General features: G+C 41.7%; 1 protein-coding gene and 1 long non-coding RNA gene across 2 annotated transcripts in view; one reads left to right on the plus strand and one right to left on the minus strand.

Moving 5' to 3' along the window:
* SMS (spermine synthase) overlaps positions 1–6938 on the minus strand; it is a 52376-nt gene extending 45438 nt beyond the window's left edge. Inside the window, exon 1 of the mRNA XM_086767139.1 lies at positions 6781–6938. Within this exon, the coding sequence (XP_086623265.1) occupies positions 6781–6829 (49 nt within the window). The 5' untranslated portion in view covers positions 6830–6938. The remainder of the gene's footprint in view (positions 1–6780) is intronic.
* A 750-nt stretch (positions 6939–7688) lies between these two features.
* LOC147602282 (uncharacterized) lies at positions 7689–16921 on the plus strand. The gene is made up of 3 exons (XR_015261140.1): positions 7689–7779; positions 12717–12839; positions 16830–16921. It is a non-coding gene; the product is annotated as an uncharacterized LOC147602282 (long non-coding RNA).
* Positions 16922–21955: the final 5034 nt, after the last annotated feature.

Raw genomic sequence — 21955 nt, forward strand, 5'->3', positions numbered from 1 at the left:
AAGTTAGAGTTGAGCAGTAGACAAAGAGGTAAACCAAAGGCATTTGCAAATGAACATTCTCACCACCTCTACACAGAGTATTTATGTACTCGGAAAACTTACTTCAAAAATGTGCAGCTTGAGCCTTAACATAACAAACGTGGTTTTGATGCCTCAGCTCCACTAACTTAATTTGTCTCTCCTAGCAATGCATAAACTGAAGTCCATCAACTGGCTTGTAAGGACTGTTCACATTTTAAATACTATAACCTATTGAAACATCTGTAACCCTTCTATCAAAAAAAAAAAAAAAAAAAAGAAAATTACTCTGTAATAGAACTTCAGCATGCCCAAATAATACCAGCTCTCCTGTTCACTTACATCTCTCAAGCCACTTTCATCACCTGGTACCTGACCATCTTCTAGAAACGTATTAAGCAAAGTGATTAGTATTTGTCACATGTACTTTTCTCTCCTTCCAAGGATTTTGCTATTAAAAGGCACAGTCAGAGAAGTGTACACAAAATGGGAAATACCAATGTGTCAAAAGTAGTCTATTTCCTGTAGCAATTTGTTCCATAGCCTCAAACCAGACCCTTATGGAAAACATCTCCCACACTGTTAACCTCCACTTTTGCAGGCAACAGTTCCTTCATGTCTGAGCAAGCAGTCATTGAGCACTTGACATCACAGCGGATAACCAGATAATTATATTTTCAGAGTACCATCCATAAAGCATTTTAATCTTCAAAACTGGAAACCAACAAAAGCAGGGAAGGAGTTCACAAGAGTCTTTACTGCTAAAAATGGAAAGCTATTAATTCCTGTATTAACACCTCCTGACAAGCCCCATTTGTGCTCTGACACATAGCAAACCAGTTCTTGGTCCAGGCCTGTCAGAACTAGACTGCAAGACCTGCAGGGCTCAGCTCAAAACAGCCCTGCCAAGAGCACAGGCTGAACCCACTCCACTCAGAGGCTGCTAAGAGAGCACAACTAATACAGACCCATTCCTGAACTGCAGCTGCAAGCTACCTGCAAACACACCTTTAGCCAAAGTTGATAACAGCTTTGCAAGCTCCAGAGGTATTTACTTGAGTCTTGTTTAATCATTATTTATATGGTCTTCACATACAGATCACAGTCAAGGAGTTAGCAAATTTTTATAACATACCATAAATCCATATGTTAAAGAAAATAAATAAGCATATCATCCATGTTATCACTGTAATCATACGTTTCAGCACTTCAGACAACCCAATACTTGACAGAACCAGTCAAATTGAGCTACAAGGCTTAGAGATTACATTCTCCCCACAATAAGTTCAAATATACTTAATGTGTTTTTACTGCTAACTGCAGACAGCTCTAGTGATAGAAGCAGAATCTGTCTCAAGAAAAACAAAACCCTAACATCTCTAGTACATTAGGCAACAAAAACACCCATTGCAGAGAATATTAATTTTAAAATAACTCTATATACAGCCAAGTGCTCAGAAGTTTTATTGATGAGTTTTTAATTTATCATCTTAAACTGACAAACATTTAGTATTAGTTTAAGCCTCTCCTTCATACACAAGATTCTGACTTGTGGAAAAACTCTGCAAGAGATACCAGTTTTTTAATGCCAGTCACCTCCTCCTGCTTTCTCTGGTACTTCCCACACAGTGTGGGATGAACCATGACTCAACAGCTAAAACTACCGATTATCTGCTTATTAAACCAAATCAGCACCCATTCCAAGCTGTCTTCACTACAGCAGAATGCAGCTTAAACAAAAGCAAGCAGCTGAACTGTAGAGTTTTCATGGGTAGAAATTCAGATAGAGGTTTCAGAGATGGTAGAGAGGAATAGCCAGCCATTACAGCACCCCTCCTCATCATTTAGTGCTCTTAAACACCTCCTTTTTCAGAATTGCATTTTTTTAATTAGTCCTTAAAAGTAAGCAAACTCATCTACAAGGCTCCAAAGGGATGCACAACTAAACAAAGCCTCGCCAACTCTTTTTGTCCTCCAAAAGTTTAGATCAGCACAGTCAAGAACAAGTACATGAAACTATGGTCCTACTCTGAAAAGCATTAAGACTTCCAATCAAAACAAAGCCATGAATGAAAATATTAGCTTAACTGCATGCAATTCAAATATTTAACAATTTGATAGCCTAAGTAAAAACTTCAATACTGAAAGAACATTTAGTAGAGTAACTGAGAATATCTTACAATCAAGACTCTTTCAGAACACAACATGTATGACCAGTTAGTTATTACTCCAGTGATGTAAGTAACAAAAAAAAAAAGTGATGTGAGAGTTATTTACATCTTTACACCCTTGACTGTATACTAAAGCTTCACCTGACAGCATGCCTGTCTGCCTAAAAATGTGTCAGGAGCCTAAGATACAAGATTGCCAGTAGAGTTAATAGCACTTTCTTGCATTGTAATGGATGCTTCAGAGACATTTTAACTAACTTCTAAAGAGGTTAACACCTCCCCTTGAGAAAACTTCCAAAAAAAAAATTTTGTAAATCAACTTTATCTCCAGTAAGTGCAGTTATGCAGCAAAACGTTAACCAAAGTAGAACACACTTTTTGCAAGTCAAATCCAATATATGACTCCAGTTAGATTTCTTTCACATGATTTATTAGTAAAGAATCTCTCTTAATGTATCGTCTACAACCAACAGTTAGACATAAGTACTGCAGCCTTTAGCCATTTTTTATTTACATATTCCTACTGATGACACGCTTGATTTTCTCACCAAGTTTTTCCCTCACATGCCGTGTCAGAATTGAGCAGTGGCCCCTGCAGACAAGAACAAAGCCACTGACAAAGGGCTTAAAGAGGAGGCTCAGCCTCATTTATTTGAAGTTCAGACCATGTGCATGTCCACATACTCTTTTCCTTAAAAACAGCCCTGGCATTCCCATTGTGTGCTTAATTCTAATTCACACAACAGTTTGATAAAAATTTCTGTTACTGTGTTAAGTTCAGGTAATCACTGCTCGCCTCCTCCAGCTCACTCATTTGTGCCCTGGCCCCGAATACTGACAGTACAACTGTTTGCACAGCTGTACTATGAACTGTGTAATTCCCCCCAGCAACAATCCAAACTGTAAACTTTAAAACAGTTAAAACTAGTTTTCCAACAAGTTCTTACCTTTCCAAAGCAACTTTCTGAAGCAAGCAGACAACCAAATCTCAAGAGAGGCCCCATATTATCTCCACATGCACCATTAAAGAAATTCTAAGAACATTAATCATTTCAATACTCAATAACCAAGAAAACTAAGCTTATATGAAAAGACTGATGCATGGATGGAAACACTTATGTATGAGCAGATTTACAACATACAGTAATCTGAACTCAATTCTGTAAAGGTATAAGGCATCAAGTATCTACATACTTCCATAATAAAGTATTTAAACTAAATAACTTGAGGAGTTTCAAATTCCTAATTTTTGATTGACTAATAAAAAAAGTCATTAGCTCAGAAGTAAGAGGCATTACTAAAACCTCGTATGCCTCGACCAAGGAAGGTGAGCAATCTGTGTCCATTTTCACAAATAAAGGTTTTATTAAAGCACTATTCTTGTATTTTAGGATAGGGAACACTATGCTGCCTGCCTGCTGAAGTTGCCTGTTTTATCTCATAGGTCACAGACAAGCAAGACATTCCTGCTCAAAGGACTGAGCTCTACAGTTGCTACTTTAATCAGCTCTTAAGGAGATTCTCACAGAAAGTCAGGTTACGTTATTCAGCTATCAAAGATTCAGCACTGCTGATATCTGCCTATTATTTTTAAAAACTGACAGAAGATGCCTATCTAGAGGAGGTACAGTTATGAAGACAGACAAAAGAGCCGTTTTTCTTTTGACTAATTTTTAGATTTTGTAGTACTTTGGAAAAATTGGAAAGTTTGACAACAACTGACAGCTTTTAGTAGAGGTACCTGGTTTTACTGATCCCACACAGCCCCATTCCCATGATAGTGTTGTGTTCCCTGCCCCTCCCCTTATCTCAAGCCAACAGAAAAGGACTAGTTTTCTCTTCTTTAAACTCCCTACACTCATGTTTTCCCTGACACTGCTGGCATCTCTCAATACCTCCAAACATCAACCTTACAGAAGCAATCCTCAAGAGACTGAGGATGAAGACAAGCCACACACAATCAGAGCTCAAAGAAACAAGCAGATCCCAGAAAAATGTTAACATCTTAGAAACACTATCCCATCCTTTACAGCCACATTCAGTCTTGATTCTGGACAATAACAGTGAAGCCTTTCCTCCCTTCAGCATTAGGAGAACATTGGATAGCTACTGTGTTAAACATGGACACTGAGAATCATATTCAAATTATTTAATCAACCATGTATAACAACTCTCATATATAAGCAGTTTCTTAAAGAAATAGACACTATAATCATGTACGTTATTGCAAGATACATTGCAATGAAACACAAACTATTGAACAGATTTGCTTTCTTAATCTGAAGTCTTGCCTTCCTATAAGCTGGCAAATTTAACAGCTATATTAATACCTGCCAAAAATGCATATTTGTCAAAAATTGAAGACACAACTTATGTTTTGAAAAATAACAAATGTGCATTTACCAAGAAGTCAACAGATTTTGCGTTCTCCAGAATAAAAACAAAGACGCAACAGTTTCAGGTGAGATGTAGAGCCATTCTGTTATCTTCACAAGATCAGAAGGTCCAAAACTACATTCAGAAGTTCTGTTGTCCATGTAACTTACAGTAAAAACCTCAACTAATTGATGATCCATGATTCAGCATTAAACTTTAATCCCTTTAACACAAGCTACAAACACAGAGTCACCAATTTTCCTTCTATAGAGAGCTCTATGCTTTGGGCCATAAGCACTAGTTGAGGGGAAAAACTCCAAATGAAAAGTACAAGCCGACTTCAGAGCTGTCATGGGTGGAAAAAAGTTCTTCACATCTCACTAAAGATGTCTCCAGTGCCGAAATGAACGAGTGAAAAAATGCTTCTTCCCTCCTTTGATCTACACAGCAACATTTCCACAGTTGGTTCATCCCCCCCACCCCCATTTAGGCACATCCATCCTAACTGGAGAAAGATCCAAACATTGCCTTTGAAAGTAAGAGGAAATGGAATAGAAAACCTGCCTCAAAGCAAGACAATACTTCAGATCTTTATCACAGTATTCAACTAACGGCATAGTTTTTATACCATAGAGCAGATAAAGTAACTGTAGTTTATTTTCAATAATACTTTCTTTCCTGTCAAATCTGACTCTTCTACAGAAGTCAGTTACCTTCAACCCATGATAGGGGATCTAATCAGGCAAAGAGGTTATTGCAGTGGCTGTGTGGTATCCACAAAAAAAAAAAAAAAAAACACCTGCTTTTGGACTGGTTTAGCTCCCCGATTCTGCTCATGCTAGATCAGTCAAGCACAAGGTGCAAGGAAAATGGCAGGACTACCTCGTTCGCCATTAGGTCACCGTCAAGAGCGGCTAAGCTGCACCATAAAAATCTAACTGTAAAATGGAAACTGGAAAACTTTCACTGTGAAACACAGCAGAATATCCTGGAGCACACTGTTTGGGAACAACTCCACTGATACCTTCACCCTTCTCCGCTCCTGGCTCTCCGATGTGCAAACACAGCAACGTCACAAAGGGCACAGCACGCAGCAGAGCCCCTAGGGTCAGGAACCTCTCTCTCAAATCAAGCTACTGATAGATTTTTTATCTGTAGACGCGGGAAACTGCCTTCACAGCTCCTTTCCTCCAAAAGAAAATAAAAAGGGGACGACACAGGGGGTCAGAAGGACCCCGGGAAGGGCCTGCCCCAGGGGCGGGTGCCGTGGAGCGGGAAAGCCAGCCCGAGCTGGAGGCCTTCCTCAGCCTCCACCGATATCGCCGCTCGGCCCCGCCGCCCACGGCAGCTCCCCCCCCCATTAAACCTTTTCACCCATCTTGGCCGTTGAGAAGCGTGGTTGTTCCTGGCTCGAACGTGCCCCCTACAGATAACTACGGAGCACAGCCCTGAAACAGCCGGCGGCTCATCGAAGGCCGAGTTTCATCACTAATCACTTCCTTCACGCTTTCACGACGAGGTCAGGGAACCACTGAAGCGACGAGACGCTCACGCGCTGTACCCGCACCCTGCTCTGCGGGAATTACGCGCCCGCTTCATCGCCCCCGCCCGAAGCGCGGTCCGAGGGGCTTCGCGGGGAGACCCGATCCGGCCGCTCGGAAACAGCCGGGCCCGCCAGTCCTCCCCTAGGGCCCGCGGTGCAGTACCTCCAGCCCGACGCGCCCCCCCGCCCCCCGCCGTCGTGCGGGAAAAAATCCGGAGCCCGCCGCCATCACCGGCCGGGCCGGGGGCACCTGCACGGCTCCCCGCTTCCCACCCCGAGCCGGGCTGTCCCCTGCGCGGCGCAGCGGGCTGAGGGCAGGAGGCCGCAGTGGGCCGCCCCCCTGCTCCCTAGCACCGGGGAGCACGGGGGCACCTGCCCGCCGGCAGCGGCGGATACCGGCGGGGGGGAAACAGGATGGGACACGCACGCGGACGGGCGGGCGGGCAGCGGCGACAGAGGGAGGCCGGGAGCAGGGGGGCGCCCGCGCGGGGCCTGGCGGGCGGGCGGCCGCGCCGCTTCCTCTGTGGCGGCAGCGGGGGCGAGGGGAGGCGGGGCGCGCCAGACGTCCAAAAATGGGGGGGGGGGGGGGGGGAAAGAAGGGACGGGACGAGACGCGACCCCCCCCCCCCCGCCGCCGCCGCCGCCGCTTCTCTTTTCTGCCGCGGCGGTTACCTGTGGCGCCGAGCAGGAAGTCCAGGGTGCTGTGCCGCGCTGCTGCCATAGTGAGGTAGAGCCCTGTGCCATGCCTGGAGGAGGCGGCGGCGGCGGCGCGGGGAGTGCGGCGGTGGAGCCTATATGCGCGCGGGGGCTGCGGCGGCGCCGCGGGGGCGGGCGCGCGCCGGGCGGGGCGGGGCCCCAGCCGGTGGGACGGGGCGGGGCGGGGCTGGGCCATGGCGGCCGGGGCTGGGGGGGTGGTGGGGAGCGTGAGGCGGCGGTTTGCGGTCTGGCGCGGCCCGCGGGAGGGTTGGGGGCTGGCAGCGCGGGGAGGGAGCAGCGGGCGTCGCACGTGGGGGCGTTCGGCTGCGGGGGATGGCGCCGGCCTGGCTCGGCGGAACGCCGCGCCGCCGGCGGGAGCGCTGCGGGGCGCGGATCGCGGCCGCCGCCGCGGTGCAGCCGCCCCTCCCCGATGGCTGCGGCGCCTCAGGGCGGCGGTTGGTGCCTGCGGCTGGCGGGCCGCCAGCTCTCGCCTGAGGCCCCCGCGGCCGCGGCTGCCCAGTACGCCCCCAAAATCCCCTATTGAGGCCGAATTTGCTCTCAGATTCAATTCTCACCCCCGCCCCCACACCGGTGAAAGCCGTTAATGGGGCCACGGATCATCGCCCAGCAGCGATGGTGGCCTCGGCGCTGGGGCGGAGTGGCGGGGTTGTGTGGCGAGGGTGCTCCCTTTTCCCGCCGCGTCAGAGGGACCGTCCCCAGGGAGTCCGTAAAGCCTTTTATTGAGCCATTTTTTTTCTTATATAAAGGATAACAGTAAGAGAGTGTGCTGAAGCCACAAATGACATAAGCCAGGTGTGATTACAAACCCAGAAAAACACCATGGAGAAGTAGTTAACGATGCTTCGCTTTGTCGGTTACTGCAAGTTTTGCCAGCTCTTGGTTCCTTTGCAGGATTGAGATCAAATTTGCACAATGCTACAGCATCAGTGATTTCCTGTGACTCTACAGTCAGAGGTAATCATTATTGTATAATCTACTGTGCTACCATGGTTATTTCTGTACGTTGCAATAACATTTTTTCAGTGCAAGTTTACAGCACCCTTGTTTTGAACTGTACAGCTCCACGTGTGCATCCTGAGCAAAGATGAAGCATTCACTGGAGATATGCATCAAAAGAGGCGTAGATGTCTGCGGGTCTGTAATAACTACAGTTTTGTCAGCTGGTGTTCATTTGACACAGCGGATCCATGAGAGGCTTTTTCTTTTATAATTAATTAGCCAAAGCATAGGACTTTGCAAGTTTCCATTAAACATCTTTGATCCCAGCCTGGATACTACAGAGCATTACATAGTCCTGTTCAGGCAAACTGGGTCTCCTTGTTGCCATTTCACCAGGAATTCGGCTTTTATTACTGCCGTGCCTTCTTTTTTTTTTTTTTTTTTTTTTTACCAAAATCAATGCTTCCTTGCAGCCATCTCTGATCTCTCTGCTCTTTTTTCAGGCACATAGCTGCCACAAGACTGCGAGGAAAATCCCTGTACTTTATGATCTCTTATGTCTCTCACCTTTGCTTACAGCAGCTGCAGTTGTTTTAGTTACCTTGTTACATAAAAGAGCTTACTGGATTGGTTTTTGCTGTCTTAAACTTCAACGGCAGCAAGGAATTAACCGATGCCTTTTGTTCAGTTCAACTTATTACATTATCTTTCCATTGTGGAATAGTCGGAAGAAGGTAATAGTGATGTTGTCACCTAAGTACCTTCAATTGTATTTGTTCGTATGTGCCAGGTGCCTAGCTAAATTATGCCCTTACATACACATGAGCAGCTTCGCTGGGTTTACAGGGAAAAAAAAGAACACCAGTTTGTCATGCAAATCTTTTCCTGGCATTAATTTTGCTACTTAAGGCCGACCATTCCAGACTGGCACTTGTAGAGGGGTGGAGTACCATCTTTTTAATTAAATTTGCTACAGACATAAGAACCAGAACAAACTTGTCATCTTACCATGTCTTTCTATATGTGGATGGGAAATTTATGGATTAGTTATGGACTTCAACTGAAGAGCTGAAAAGGCTAATGAATTACTTCAGAGAACAGTATAAAGTCTTTCTTAAACACTGACTTAAAGGACAGTTATTAACCATAAATGGCTTTCACAGCTGTTCGTTACGTTAGGTGGAGCTGGGAAAGCTGGCTAAACAGCATGAACACATTCAAAAAAAGGAATATGAGTGGAAAAGAAGAGGTTCATCTTGGAAACATTGGTAGAGCTGTAGGAAAACATTCAACAAGAGGAAGAAGTCTGCAATATCAACATGTAGGAGTGAAAGTGGACAGTAAATTATGTATGGTCTTACAAAACAACGTATAACAAAGCCCACAGAATTTAAGCCTCCATTGTGAAGGATCCCATCACTGAGGAAGGAACTATTAGACTTTCTCTTCCGCTTCTTTGGCATGACTACCCTGTGCATACTACTTAACTAGGTAATGCCTGATCTTCCTGTTAGAAAATTACACTGAAGGGAATTTAAAGAAGAGCAATTAAAATAATTAAAGAGATGGAAGGATTGATTTATGGGGACAAGATCAAAAGAGCTGGAATATTAAAACATGTTTCACAAATGCTCTGGAGTTTGGATGACATCATATTGTTAAGATTAGCACAGGCTATATGGAAAGAGTTTATTCAGTGTAAGATTATGTGCATATTTTGAAACCAGTAGAGACTGCAAAAGTGGGTGCAACGGTAACAAAAAGGGTGAGACATTGGTATTTGCCGAGTTACAGAGAGCTTTGTGCTGAAAAGCAAGGGCAGAGGCCCTACCCTTTACAGGTAGATTGTACAGATTAGATAAAAGACACAGGCTGATGGGAACAATCTTGCACCGGAAAAAAGTTGGGACAAAGGCCTGGCATGGTGTGCAGTAACTTGCACCAGAGGTGCGTTTTAGCCATCTTCACCTCTGTTCTCCCATACAGGTCCATGGTGAACTGAAGTACCAAGTGTTCCAAGTCTCAAGGTTTTTCAAGCAGAGTGTAACAGCATTTTTAACCACAGGCTCCCAGTTCGTATTTCCTGGCTACATCCACCTGTGTGCTTTGGTCTGAAAATATTTCAGCTACAAGTGCCACAATTCAAAGTTCGCCGCAGGAATTAAAGTTAAAACCAACTTTTTATCGTAGGCAGCTAAGAGAGGTCCTTTAACAAGAAGATTTTTTTTTTTCTCATGTTTGTGACCTTTTCAACAAACTTCAGGTCTTTTTGAGGCCTAGTTAGGGTGTGCTAGGATTGCTTGACATTATTAACTTTTTTTTTTTTCCCCCTGAATGGCTAACAAGCTTCTTAAAGTGATGACACATTTGAGACAGGAGTTCACAAAGGTTGTGTTAGCACTTGTTTAGGAATACCTGTATGTCTATCTCATGGCTTTGTCACTCGTGAATAATGTGGTCATCTCACAATGCTGATTAAAACCTTGACATCAAATATACCTATGTAAAATATATACACACACACATTCTCTCCCCATGCCTCATTCTGTATTTTCAAAGTATTGTTAAACATAATCAATTTTTGCTAAGCAGAGGCATTTATACAGTTCAATTCAATAAGCAGCATAGCATGTGCAAACATGTAGCTCTATGCCGAAGTGACTGCTAGAAGATAGTACCAAAATTGGAAAAGCAGGGGCTGCAAACAAAAGAGGGTTAGAGTTTGATGCAGAAACTTGGAAGTCATTTCATCACCTTCCCTGTTTATGCATCATATTGGGTTAGTTTTTTTTCCCAAGCATCTTTTTGGTTTTTTTAAACACAGCTCTAGTCCTTAGTGTTTCCTTATAATTGATAGAAGTCATGGTAAATCTGGAGGAGTAGGAGGGGGAAGATAATACTTCATTTTAGAAAAGTAGTATGGGGGAAAAAAGGGTCTTGTAGGTTAGCGGTTGTTCTTAGAAAATGGTTTGAAGTAAGAATGTGATACCATGATAATGACCAAAGATGAAGTTCACCTCTTTGCAAAACAGTATGTCTTATTATATATGAAAAAAATCAGTGTTTTCTAGAGGTGAACATCTGTTTAATACAGCTAAGAAAACTGGAACTCAGTATTCTAATGAAATTACTTCTTTCATTCTTGTTTCTACTTTTATGTCTGAGCATGTTACTGTTTACTAAAACAAATACAATTTATCTCCCCCTCCTTGGACGCTCACAATCAAATATGTAGACTTGCTAGAGCATTGCTCTGGAGACTTAAAAAAAAAGATAGCAAACTGTCTCTTTGCAATTAAATTTAGGCAGTGTGGAGCCCACATCTTACTGGAAACCATAAAAAAAATCTCTTGCTTTAAAAACAAGCATATTGAGTTCAACAAGGAAACGCATTCAAGTAGATTACAAGATGAGTAAGGATTTTTTTTTTTTTTAGTTCTGCAAACAAGGACTCTGGAGAGTCAAATTATATCATAGGATGTAAGGCTTCTCACAGAACAAGGGAACACTTTCAGGAAGTTTTAGCCAACTCAGATAAGAGTTAATTGCTTAAATAAGTGCTACCATAAATTATAGCAGCTATTATACTCTCTGCTTTTTGAGAGCCCTCTGCTGGATTTCAGCCAGAGTGCTGTGTTTGAACCCTTACGATGGGATTTCCTTTGATCCAAATAGACTCCAGTCTGTCTCTTTTGAGCGGAGGTTATTTACCACGGAGGCGAGACCTCAGGTCCAGTGGCCCCAGGATCCTGGTCACCCTGCACACCTTCTTCAGGGACACCCTACTTGTGTTAGCACACTCAGTAGTCGGGTTTCAAGCGTGACAGAAACTAACAAATTATTTTGGTAACACTGAGAAGTAGCTATGGAACCCCCTGACAGACTGTTCCTTACCTTTACTTCCCCATCATATCCTCTAAGCTTAGCCCAGGGTTGTACCTCTAACCTGCACATAGTGAGGGGTTTGGGGTTTTTTCCTAACTGCCAAAACACAACAGGCCTGACAGAGTTTCTTTCTATGTTTCTCTATAGATGTTTGACCATACAACAAAATTCCCCAACTAATCCCAACTAATATTTCCTCGCCCCCAAATCAAATACAAGGAAAGGCTGGGAGAAAACTGCTTTCCCACCCTACCCACAGTCTTGCCCGTGAAACCATCACATGGCGCAGCAAAACAGGGTCAAGCTTTTCCTTAACATCTGTGTCATCTCTCAGAACAGCTACATCCTATAAGCAGTCCCTTTTGGTGTTTGAAAATAGCCCCTGAGAAACCTTTTAATAACTTTTATCAGATGACCTCCTCGACTCCCTTTTCATCCACAGTCATCATCTTATCCCATGGCCAGCTCATCAGGTGATCCCAAACATCAGATGATCAGTGTCTGGGGTAGCAACCGAAGGGCTTGTCTGGCTGGTCCACCTTTTTTATCGTGCCTGTCACATAGTCTGGCTATACCTCTTCAGGCATCGGTAGGGGTTGCTATCCTTTATGCTATCCTTTATGACCTGAGCTATGGAAGTTATGTTTGATAGTTGCATCAGCTTGTTAGAATATCTTAACCACTTCCAACTGGTGACTTACAGACCCAGCTACAGGACAGGACCTGTGGTTCACAATCAAAAAGAACATAAAAGAAAAAAAAATGGATTCTGATGCCTTGATCCCTTGTATGGAAAGCAGAAAGATGGCAAGCTCAGAAAGCCAGTGCTGGAGGGGGCTATGTGCGATATGGTTGGGACTTTAGGATAGCCCTCTCCTTGTTTCCATCAGTAGTAGAACAAAGTCATTTTTCTACTACAATAAGCTATTTTTTTTCTGTTCTCTTTCTGCTTTGTCCTCTATTTCCTGATAGTTGCAGTCACAAAACCAGTAATGCACAGTCCTTTTCCCAATCCAGCCAAGTCGCAACATGTTGTCTAGTGATTGATCATTTTCAATGTTATGCAGGTGACTTCAGAAAGAGGTTTGCCCCTGAATATCAATAAACCACACTGAACAGGTGACTGCCCTGTGTTTTTCATCATGGCACTCTGTATCCAGTGGACAGCATTCTCCTTTCTTTTGATCAAGGTGAGCAGTTACAGTTGAAATAATGTAAAAACGAAATCATGGAATCATAGAATAGTTAGGGTTGGAAAAGACCTCCAAAGGTCATCCAGTCCAACCCCCTGCAAGGAGCAGGGACATCTCCAACGTGATCAGCAAGAAGCAGGGACATCTTCAACACGATCAGGTTGCTCAGAGTCCCGTCCCACCTGGCCTTGAATGTTTCCAGGGATGGGGCATCCACCACCTCTCTGGGCAACCTGTTCCAGTGTTCTACCCAAGAAATCCTAAAAAAAAAAACCCAAAACCCTGGTCAAGGAGAGAGGATTTCTTGTTATATCTTTTGAAAGTGTAAATTAGAGGAAAATATACATGGGTTGATAATTTGTAAACCTAGCCTCATATAACATGAAGGAAATACTATTCTTTCTGATTGAAGTGTTTATAGGAGGGAGGGAAGTCCTGCACAGAGAAGAATGGATGGTAAATTGGTTAAAATTAGTTCATCAAGGCAGCATGAGGAGGCAGTAAAACAGATGACCGAAAGAGAGGCAGTGTAAAAAAAGACAGTGAAAAAGACATTCTACCTGAAGTAGGGACCAGTAACACTTACCTTACCTTATATGCATGTTGTACAAGACTGTTGCTCATGAAGTTGTTCTTCTGAGTTCTTTTCTAATTCCTTCTTGAGTGATGTTGCCTCAGTGTGCACTCTGTAAGAAATGCTGATAAATGATAATGTGAATTTTTTTTCTCATGTCTATATTGTGCATTGGATTCAGGGCTTCTTAGGTGAAATGCTGTACCCACCAAAGTCAAAGATGGACTGCTGACTTCAAGGGAGCCAGAACTTCAGTCTTTGATGCACTGCAGACAAGATTAGGTTAACACTGTTTGTTACATGGTCATTTGACTTTCCAGGCAGAATTGTATGTAAATGCATTCAAAATATGAAACCAAGAAGAATGAACAAAATGCTTAAATATATGCCAATAAATCATACTAACCACAATTAAGTCGCACACATGCTGCCATAACTCTGTTAGGGGTATTAGTTGATGTTCACTAGATTAGCTTTGTTTATTATCAGCAGAGGTATTACCATCTTGCCTGTCATGAGTAAACCTTTTGGTTGCAAGAGCAATACAAATTTGAGATAAAAAGATGGTCTCTTTCTCAAAGGGATTTCCAGATTAAGTAAAGGTGCCTCTGTAAAAGGCCAAAGTGTCAGTGCAGAACAGCTGTTCCACATCAGACACTTCTGTGAGCCCTGTGCATGAAGCTCATCTCATCTAATTTCAGATGTCTACAATCCAGAAGTCTGTATTTTATCTGGTTGTCTTAACTGCCTTCACAACCAGCAGAGAGCCATTTTTAAGATGCGATTCATCTCACCCTGAGGTAGATGTCTAAAACAGATCAGATAGATAAATTGTGCTCTGCTTCTCTCTCTTGACCTTAAACAGTACAGGTGAATTCTACTCTGGCATTCCACATCAATGGAGTGCTTTACAAAGACCCAATTAATTTCCTTCTATGCAGAGATACTCTCAACATGGAGTAACAGATGCCATGTGGGGAGTTAGAGCAAGGATTACTCTTTAAAAGTTTGCTCCCTAGCAGAAACTTGCACAAACTTCTCCAATCATTTTCTGTTGTAAATGAGAAACAACATGTGCTTAGGAAAGAGAGATACGTTTTCCAAGGGAAAAAACATTACAGTAAGATAATACTGATCCGCTCAGGAGGCCATGATCTCATTTTATTGGCTGCCAGACCATTTTTGAGTTTATTAAAGGCATCACAGAAAAAAGTTGGAAGGTCTTTGTGAAAGATTATTCCAGGCAGTTCCTCTAAGATGTTGTCAGGTAACATCTAATTATAAATCTGTATTTTTTAAATGCAAGGTAATTAAATCAAAAGATAGAGTCAACAATATAACTCCAGGTGATTGATCTATAGCTCACCTAAATACTTGCACAATTAGAGCTATGATGAATAGATGAAATCTGGAGAAACAGACACAAATTTAGTTAATCCTCCAAAACTTACATAAAAAATACTAAACCTCTTGATAACCTGAAAGATGAATGTAAAATGTCTTTTGTAGCCTGATACCAAAACTTTACCAGAATGCGATAAAATAATAGTTTGCACTAATTACAGCAAAGTGACTTTTGGAATTGACATAAAAATTTTCAACCTAAACCAGCCTGTTGTCTTAAGCATCAGAAAGCTTATGTGTCTTTGCAACCTAGAAGTTTGTCAAATAACATGTACTTGATTGTGGAGTTTGGTCCTCACTGGTGCTAGCTCAGTCTTTACTAAAATGTCTAAAGTTGATACTTAAAGAGACAGAAATGTCTTCTAATTAGAGCAGTAGGTTGAGAGTCAGGAGATCAGTGTTTTAATTCTTAAGCTGCTACTAATTATTCCCCCTTGAATGAGTTAGAACCTATCTTAAAAGTGGTGATAACAGTACTTGCTTTCTCTATTTGTTTGTAAGCCCATGAGGACAGAAACTGTTTCAGCTGTGACATTTTTAAAAATACAAATTCAACAGCTAACTATAAATTTCCCTTGTGAGCAAGGTATTTGATATTCTACATAAATTTTGCATAATGCTTCTTTATTATGTGCCTTATGTTATCTGAATAATTCCTCAGACAGTCTTTATTATATTCTCCAGTTATTTAACTATTAGGTCAAGAAATTTCTTTTTCTTTTTCTTTTTCTTTTTCTTTTTCTTTTTCTTTTTCTTTTTCTTTTTCTTTTTCTTTTTCTTTTTCTCTTTTTTTTTTAGTTATTCTACATTACTCTCATAGTTAATTTTGAACTGAAAGAACTGATGAACACAATATGTGTCGCTATTGTTGATGATCGAGCAGTTATTCAAAAGATAACAAGTAGTTTGCTTAGAAGTTTTGGCTGCAACACTTAGAGAATGACTACTGTTGCCAGCAATGTTAACATAGAATGCAAGAAAATCAGAAAATTAATCAGATATGAATACTTACCATATGCAGAGTTCAAATGAAAATCTTTTTTTTTTTCTTCCCAACATCAGAATTCTAGAAGGTTTTCTTCAAAGAGGTGAGAGGTGAAAATCTGGAAAGGCAAGATATTAAAATACTTAAAGGAGTTTCTGATGGAAACTACAGCTACATTATCCTGGTACCACCCGAGTATAATTTGCAAAGGCAGAGCTTCTGAGTACCCTTTCTATTTTGACTTTTAGGCTGAAAATGGTGAGAGAAATACAGACTTCCAGAAAGAGACAGAGCGAAAGAATTTCTTACACAAAAATCAAAGCCTCTTTCATTTCCTCTGTCTCGACAAAATTAGAAGAAAAAACTCCCTTCATGAGAGTTGTGTCAAAGCATAGGCAATGAAGATGTCAGTTGCTTCGATAAACAAAGGTGTAAGATTGCTCGGCTATATAAAGAAAAGCTATTTGTACAGAGTTCTGTAATTTAAGGACTTCAAATATCTTACTCAATAGCATACAATTATATTATCTTTTTTAAAGTTCATTAATTCAGAGTCTTACATTTTGAGTCTATTAATCCTGAAAAGAGCAAGTAGCTATTTTATTTCTTGTAAGTCCCCAATCCCAACTTTACTAGCATGTCATGCAAAATTACAAATGTCTATGAAGAGGCAGTCTCTTTAGAATTTCTGGTTTGGAAACATATTCATTTTTCAGTTATACTTGATAGAAAGGTTACTTTTATGACTTAGAGCAAATGGCAGGTAATTTAATTTGGTCTGGCTCCTATGCTTGCAGAGATTTGTTGGAATTGTTACGATGCAGGGGTTTGGTTGTAAGAAGAAAAGAATGTATTGTCATACCTGCAGGGTATTAGAAATCTTGCTTAGGTTTCTCTTCTGATCTACGCAGTGATATGGTGGCATTGAGTTTGTATTCTGATGAATTCAAGCAACAAGCTGCTCTGTTCTGAGTATTCGCTTCTTCTTTACTTCTTCTTTTTTCTGTTTTGCCCTGTTTTCAAGGGCTACATCTATCATAGTCTACAATACTGTGTCTCATTGTGCCAAAAGAGCTCAAGTTGGTGTCTTGCCCATGCCAGAAGGCGTTGACTCAAGAAGACATTTGAGAATGCTGAAATGAAACTTCTGGATTATATTTTCTTCTTGATTCCTGTTTTAAAGTATACACTATTGAAACTTCTGGATTATATTTTCTTCTTGATTCCTGTTTTAAAGTATACACTATTGTGTTTCTCTTCATTACATACTCAAACTAACACAGCTCCACGTGACAATAAACAATACTGAACTGCCAGCCTTTAACTTTTACTGTTTGCTTAGGGAGTGTGTGAGAGCTAATATGAAAGCATATTAATTTATTTTTTGACCAATGTATGATGAATTTTGCAATAAGGAAAAGACAAGATACATTTTCTGTGTGACAGCCACTTTTGATTATGTCAAACAAAGGCATAAAACTTAACTTTAGCCAATATGTCATGCAGAGTTTTTGGAACAACATTATGCAGTTGCCTGACTCCATTCTTTCAGAAATCTTTTCCACAGATTTTATTACACTCTGACATGGTTTCACTATGCAACTGAGAGCTGCTGACACAAGGAGCCCAGGGCTCTCCTGGAAGATGAGACCTATTGTCCTTTGTGTTGGGGACAGTTATGGCAGCCAGACTTAACAGCGGAGCCTTTGCTGGCTCCAGCACCGTAAGAGTGTAGAAGCAGTGTAGAGTTCTGCTTTCCCACACACTGTCCTGCACTGAAACTATTCAGCTGGATTACAAGACCTGGCCCTCCCTAAGAGATAAAAGCTTATCCTGTCATAAACCAGACATGAGTAATGATGTCAGAGTGCCTCACGCCTATCTGGTCTTCAGAAACGTTATTTTGCTGCAGCACTTTCTAATGCTATTGAAACAAGCTCCATAGGATCATGCTGGGAGGAGCTGCAATAGAGTTGCAGGAGAAAGGCAAGACGGTCAGAGGAAATACCAGTGAGCGCTCTACTCTTTAGGTATTCGGCTTCCCTGAAAATATGTTCTTGTCAGCAATCCTACTGTGGTATCCCTCCTTCCAGTTATGAGACCACATGATTATGATTTTGCAAGGCAAACCTAAGGGACTCTTTTAGTTTCTTAAATTTCTTGATGAGAGGAGGGCCATGAAGATGATCAGGGGGCTGGAGAACCTCTCCTATGAGGACAGCCTGAGAGAGAGTTGGGGCTGTTCAGCCTGGAGAAGAGGAGGCTCCAGGGAGACCTTATAGTGGCTTTCCAGTACCTAAAGGGGGCCTGTAAGAAAGATGGGGAGAAACTATTCAGCAGGGCCTGTTGTGATAGGATATGGGGTAATGGTTTCAAAATAGAGGGAGGTAGATTCAGACTAGATATTAGGAAAAAAAAATTTTTACTGTGAGGGTGGTGGAACACTGGAACAGGTTGCCCAGAGGTGGTGGATGCCGCATCACTGGCAACGTTCAAGGCCAGGTTGGACGGGGCTCTGAGCAACCTGATCTGGTTGGAGATGCCCCTGCTCCTTGCAAGGGGAGTGGACTAGGTGACCTTTAATGGTCCCTTCCAACCTGAACCATTCTATGATTCTAGGATCACCAAGCATATAGGACTGTTTAGACTGCTGACCACTTGGCAACAAATTTGCTTTACTTTCAATGAGCTTTATTTTCCTATTATTTTTCTTTCTCATTCATGGATAATATCAAGCTGAAATACATTAAAAGTTTTCTGTTAGTGGCCCTCACTTCTATCTTTGTAATAATTAATAGAGCCTGACTTAAAGGGATAGAACATGTGTTACTGGCAGACTAGTCCTATTCATATGATGTACATCATCCATGCCATATTTCATTGCCTGGATTATATGCAGTCTATCTGAATGGTGACCTCAAGTAACACATTTACAGTATATCCTTCTGTAGCGCACAACTGTTCAGAGCTCTATTTATAAACTTTTTAGGAGCTAAATGTCTTGTAAATGTTCCTGTCCATAAAAGCACGAGTTCCCACTTCCAATGTATTAGTGAAATGCCCACATTTATTTGCAAATTAGTCTCTGGACTGGTTTTATCAATTCTAAAACCCAGCTGAATCAATGAAATTTTCTCTCTTCAGCTGGCTTTCAGTCAAGCCCACAATCACTTTCTCTGTGTGCCTTGAGTGTTTAATCAGTAAACACTGCAGGGAAATATTTAACTAGAAACAAAAATCTATCATCACTGTTATGTCATAAACACATAGGGAAATTCCTGTTTAATTTTCTGAAATTGCTTGCTTACAGCACTAAATATGTGGGATTAAACTGATATTAAGAAAATGCAAACTGAGAAGCAGTAAGATGCTTTTGGCCTTGTGCTACTTCTGTAGGATTTGCAAAGATGCTATCGTACAGCATTTCAGTCGTGGCAGGAATGAACTGGAAGTTGCTTGAGAAGACGTGGTGGGTAGGTAAAAGGTTGCTATAAAACGTTAAACCTCCCCTAAGGTCATATTGCAAGCTGCTTGAAATAACAAATCTTAAAAACAAGTAATGCAACTGTAGTGTAAATAAAAAAGTGCTGTCTAACTAAAAAGACAGGGAGATAAAAAGACAAAAAAGATGAGGTACCTCTGAATGAAGGAGAAGCAATGGCTATATGTATGATCTTCCGTTGATCCTTATGTCCCATCTGCAGTTTCAAGCCCCAGTTGTCTCCCCCATTCCTCCTCTGAGCATCCCATCTTCTCAGTTCCTTCTTTTGGGTGATCATCCCTTAGCACCTTTGCTTACTGGAGGCCTCCTTCTTTAGTGCTTTCCCAATTACTTCCCCTCTGTCAGTTTGGTTTTTCATTTGCCGCATGCTACTCCAACCCTGCTTCTATCTGTAGCCCTTTGATACCTAGTTCACCTTATTATCTTTCATTCATTTTAGCATCTTTATCTGTTATTTAGAGATCAGTGGAGCTTTCTCTGTCTTCCCATTCAAACTGCACAGTCACTTGGCCAACCTGTTCTGAATGAAGCCTTGTTTGTTCTCAGATCTTTCTTCCTTTCCTAAGCCACACTTTATTCTGTTTGATAGTAGTCATTTGCATCCCCTGCTGCTGCGAGGCCTTTGTATGATATTTGTTCCATCACTTCCTGATTTCTGTGCTGTTTACAACCTTTTTTTTCTTGCTCTGACTGCACTTTTGCCAACTTCTTGACTGAATTTTTTTTTCAAAATGCATACTGCTGTTTGGGTTTTGACTGTGTGACAGAGATCATGTTTAAGAGCTAGTATCTCTTTTCTGGAAGCCAGTCTTTCCAGCTCACACTACTCTCAAACCATCTCTGTATCAATACATGGAGGCCCCCCTCTCCAAACAATTTCATCCTCACATCACTGCACTCAGAAAAGGGAGTTTCTACCCAGAGAATTTATGATCCAAATACTGAAAATAAAAGGGATCAGCAAAACATCAAAACATTATTGCTCCTGTTTTACAGTGGCTTGGCTGAGAGTTAAATTCAGACCTTGTAAAACTTAGTCTGATTTGTTCACGGTGGAAATATTCTGCGACTTGGACTGTCATCTCCCTGGTTGTAGAAGCCAAACCAAGCCTGGGCAGATGTGGCGATTTTCTCAGCATCTAGTTACTTGGTGTCACAATTAATGCCACTTTGGATGACAGTTGTATTGCAGACTTCATTGTGAAGTGCAATCAACCAGTAGAAACTGGTTCAAGGGCACTAAAACAGACTGCTGTTATTTCAGCTGTCCAGGAAACCAGTGCGATGGTATGTAACAATATGATCAGTGCCCTTACTGGCAACTGTCTTCAGGTTTTCCAACCATTTTCTTTTTTCTTTCAGTGAGAAGTAAATCACAAACATTCACAGATATAAACACAAATGTTAGTGTGTGGTAAGCAATGCTTCTGCTGTGCAAGTTGGCTCTTTTTAAAGGTCTTGATTTTCTGCTCGGTTGCATTGGAAAAGTAAATCCTTTAGAATTGGAATCTTAAAAATGTACCCAGATTCAGGACACATCTTTCCAGAATCTTGGACACGTGTTTATATGATGCGTGTAATACTTATTCACTGTAAAAATCTCTTTCTTCCTAATCCTTCAACATGAATCCAGGTTTTACCCTAACATCTCTAATGCCCTCAAGGCAGATAAAGTATTAAGCAATGAATTGTATGAAAGTGTATAACCTGGTACATATAAGCTGCTAATAATCCCTGGGCAGAAGTGCAGCCTTTCAAATAGATGCCACAGCTGGCAAACTGAGCATAATTAGGTAGGGAGTCATAATTCTATAAACAGTCCTTCTCAATCATATCACCACAGTAGTTTCTTTTAAAGAGATGTAAAGAACAAAAAGGTTGACAAATATCTTTGCTAATTAAGTCCTCAGCTAAATCCAGAGTAAAACACACAGATGCCTTCCTCCTCCTTTTCGTCCTCCTGTCTGCATAGGAATGACTTGCTGAGAAATTCTCACTTTTTCATTTAAAAAACATTTTTACCGATAAAATCAAGGCAGGCAGATACTAATAACTCTGCAAAGTGGTTCCAGATTTGTTCATGAGAAGGTGAAGTCAAGATGGGGAGATGGGGGAAGTGCTGGGAAAGGCAGCTTTTTATTCATTGACGTGCTATGGACTAAAGAAGGAAAGAAGAAATAAGGCAGTGTAATACTGCTTGGTTTCAAGTTACATGTTTTTTTTTGTTGGGTACTGTTTTATCCCATTACACTGTATACTGCCTGTCTAGGTGCTCTGAGCAATCCTATTTATTAATGTGTTCCTTCTTCAACACGGCTGTGGAGCAGGCTGTAGCTAGGCTGCGTGCCTAGGCTGCACCTATAGCGTGTTTGGTGAGAAGCAGCCCCACAGCATGATCGCTCCTCAGATGGCTATCTGTGGTGGTATCTCTTTCTTTATTGACTCTGGAGAGAGAAAAAGATGACTATCCAAATGCCTAAAACAAGTGACTCAAGCTAGGCGGGTTGAATCCCTGAATTCCTCCCCTCAGAGCAGCACCCTGTTCAATCGACCAGCAACCTTGAAAGCTTCTAACAGTCCAAAGCAGAGAAAACTTCCAAATTCCATTTGATTGCTACATCCTTGTGCTTAAAGAAAAAATAACTTTT

The sequence above is a fragment of the Chlamydotis macqueenii genome, chromosome 1, assembly GCF_036417535.1.
Source record: "Chlamydotis macqueenii isolate bChlMac1 chromosome 1, bChlMac1.mat, whole genome shotgun sequence".
In the NCBI taxonomy this organism is placed as follows: Eukaryota; Metazoa; Chordata; class Aves; order Otidiformes; family Otididae; genus Chlamydotis; species Chlamydotis macqueenii.